Raw genomic sequence first — 1,870 nt, 5'->3', positions numbered from 1 at the left:
AAACCACCGGATGATCTTGAGAACCAAGTGAAAGGAGCTGTGGAGGAAGTTCTTATTGATGTAGGGGACGATATACGAAATATCGATCTTACGAAGAATCGGCGCTTAAAATTTCAGGTTTGCTGTGCTTTTTGTTTTGCTTGGTGACTTTTTTTATATAAAAATCTTGATCAAATCACTGAGGGACGCAATATTTTATCGGACGATAAAAATTACAAAGCCAAAAATCACAACAGCAAGATAGAGTCGGATTACAGAGCAAGAAATCAGTCAAGCTGCGACAATACCAGTATAATCTCAGTATTCCTTTCGGCTTTATATTGTTTCAGCTTCTCAATTTGCTAGGTGAAAGACTGTGTCATGTAGTTCCCAATTCCGAATTACATAAAATGAAAACAGTTGGCGATTTAATCAACTTCTACGGACGTCCGTTTCGAAATCTTACCGAATATGCACAGATGGCTCGTGACAACAAACAGACGTTACCAAAGAACTTGCATGTTATGGAACATCCATTCCGTTTTCATCCGGAAGATACCCATTCTTATCATGGAGGTGAACAATTGCATCTTTATATGAAAATATGCGCGTGTTTTTTTTTTTTCCAGATATGTAACTAATACCGGAGCATCTAATGACTTTCGAAGCATAATTCTATGTTAGCTACTTCTTTTTTATTTGTATAAAAATTGTCAAATTGAATGAGAATAAAAAAGAGTACACATTCGATATAGTGTAATAGATGGATATAAATTTATATTACGTAATAAATCCATAATCATGACATATAGGTTCTTACCGAATATGCACAGGAAAAAAATGCAAACTTTTTTTTTCAAATGCAAACTTGAAGGTTTTCTAATGTGCAAACTTTACGTTAAATTCCTCTATTCTATTCACTACAATGATCTCGCTAGAATTATTTCCACTATTATTGAATCTGTACAATTCGGGGAAAATGTTTCAGATTTATTTTACTTTAGATGTACTTTGGCATACTACTTTTCTTTAGATGTACTTTGGCATACTACTACTTTAGCATCCTTACTAATTACAGGTGAAACAGCTTTTCCCGGGAAGGGAGGTGAAGTATTCAGTTTACGAAACAAGAGATTATATCGGCAATTTAAACCGAAAAAGGATTGGTTCGATTTTGAAGAGGAATCATTTGATTACACCCGTCAAGACGAAGGAATGCCTTGGGATCCAGAAATAGCAGAACGTATGGATCGGTATCCAACGAAAAGGTACAATTTGAAAACAAAAAGATTCAAGAACACGTGACTGATGGACTATTTTTAGTGATTTTGAATGAAATGAGTATGTTTGTCTTTTACAATAAAACTAGACGATATTTCATGCTCTAATTGCAAATTTTTCTGATCCCTCATATTTGCTTCCGATTTTTCCCATGCCGAAAAACGAAATAAATTTCCTTCTCGATTTTGTTCTTGAACATCCTCATTCGCAGAAAAACTATTCATAATATTATAATACAGTTTATGTGTCGCTACAAATCTCGGTATTTCTTTTGAATCCAGAAGTTATAAAATCTTTTTTTTGGTGGGTGGACGTATCAGTCATGTGTATTAAATGAAGAAATCATAGTCAATTTTGTCGTAAACGAATGTGTTTACGGATTAGAAGTTATTCTTGGATGGAACATTTTTGAATACACGCTAAATCCTTCAAAGAGATCCTGAAATAATATTTTTATTAAATGGAAGTATAAAATCCAATCAATGTTTCCGTGCTGCATGTTAGATCGTATTTTTGTAAATCGTTGAAGGAATGATACTTAATTTTTCATTTCTAATACACCATACAGTACATATTAGACGCACACTACACAGCAGGAATTTCCTTGAAA

The 1,870-nt window shown here is 33.6% G+C and overlaps 1 protein-coding gene across 1 annotated transcript in view; it reads left to right on the top strand.

Moving 5' to 3' along the window:
- LOAG_17083 (hypothetical protein) overlaps positions 1–1,443 on the top strand; it is a gene marked incomplete at its 5' end in the record, with an annotated part of 3,682 nt that extends 2,239 nt beyond the window's left edge. Inside the window, 2 exons of the mRNA XM_020449743.1 lie at positions 330–555; positions 1,058–1,443. Coding sequence (XP_020306666.1) covers positions 330–555; positions 1,058–1,284 — 453 coding nt within the window. The 3' untranslated portion in view covers positions 1,285–1,443. The remainder of the gene's footprint in view (positions 1–329; positions 556–1,057) is intronic.
- Positions 1,444–1,870: the final 427 nt, after the last annotated feature.

This window comes from Loa loa (genome assembly GCF_000183805.2).
Source record: "Loa loa unplaced genomic scaffold supercont3.39, whole genome shotgun sequence".
Taxonomy (NCBI): Eukaryota; Metazoa; Nematoda; class Chromadorea; order Rhabditida; family Onchocercidae; genus Loa; species Loa loa.
The sequence above is the reverse complement of the archived record's forward strand: the minus strand, read 5'-3'. Positions and strand labels throughout refer to the sequence as shown.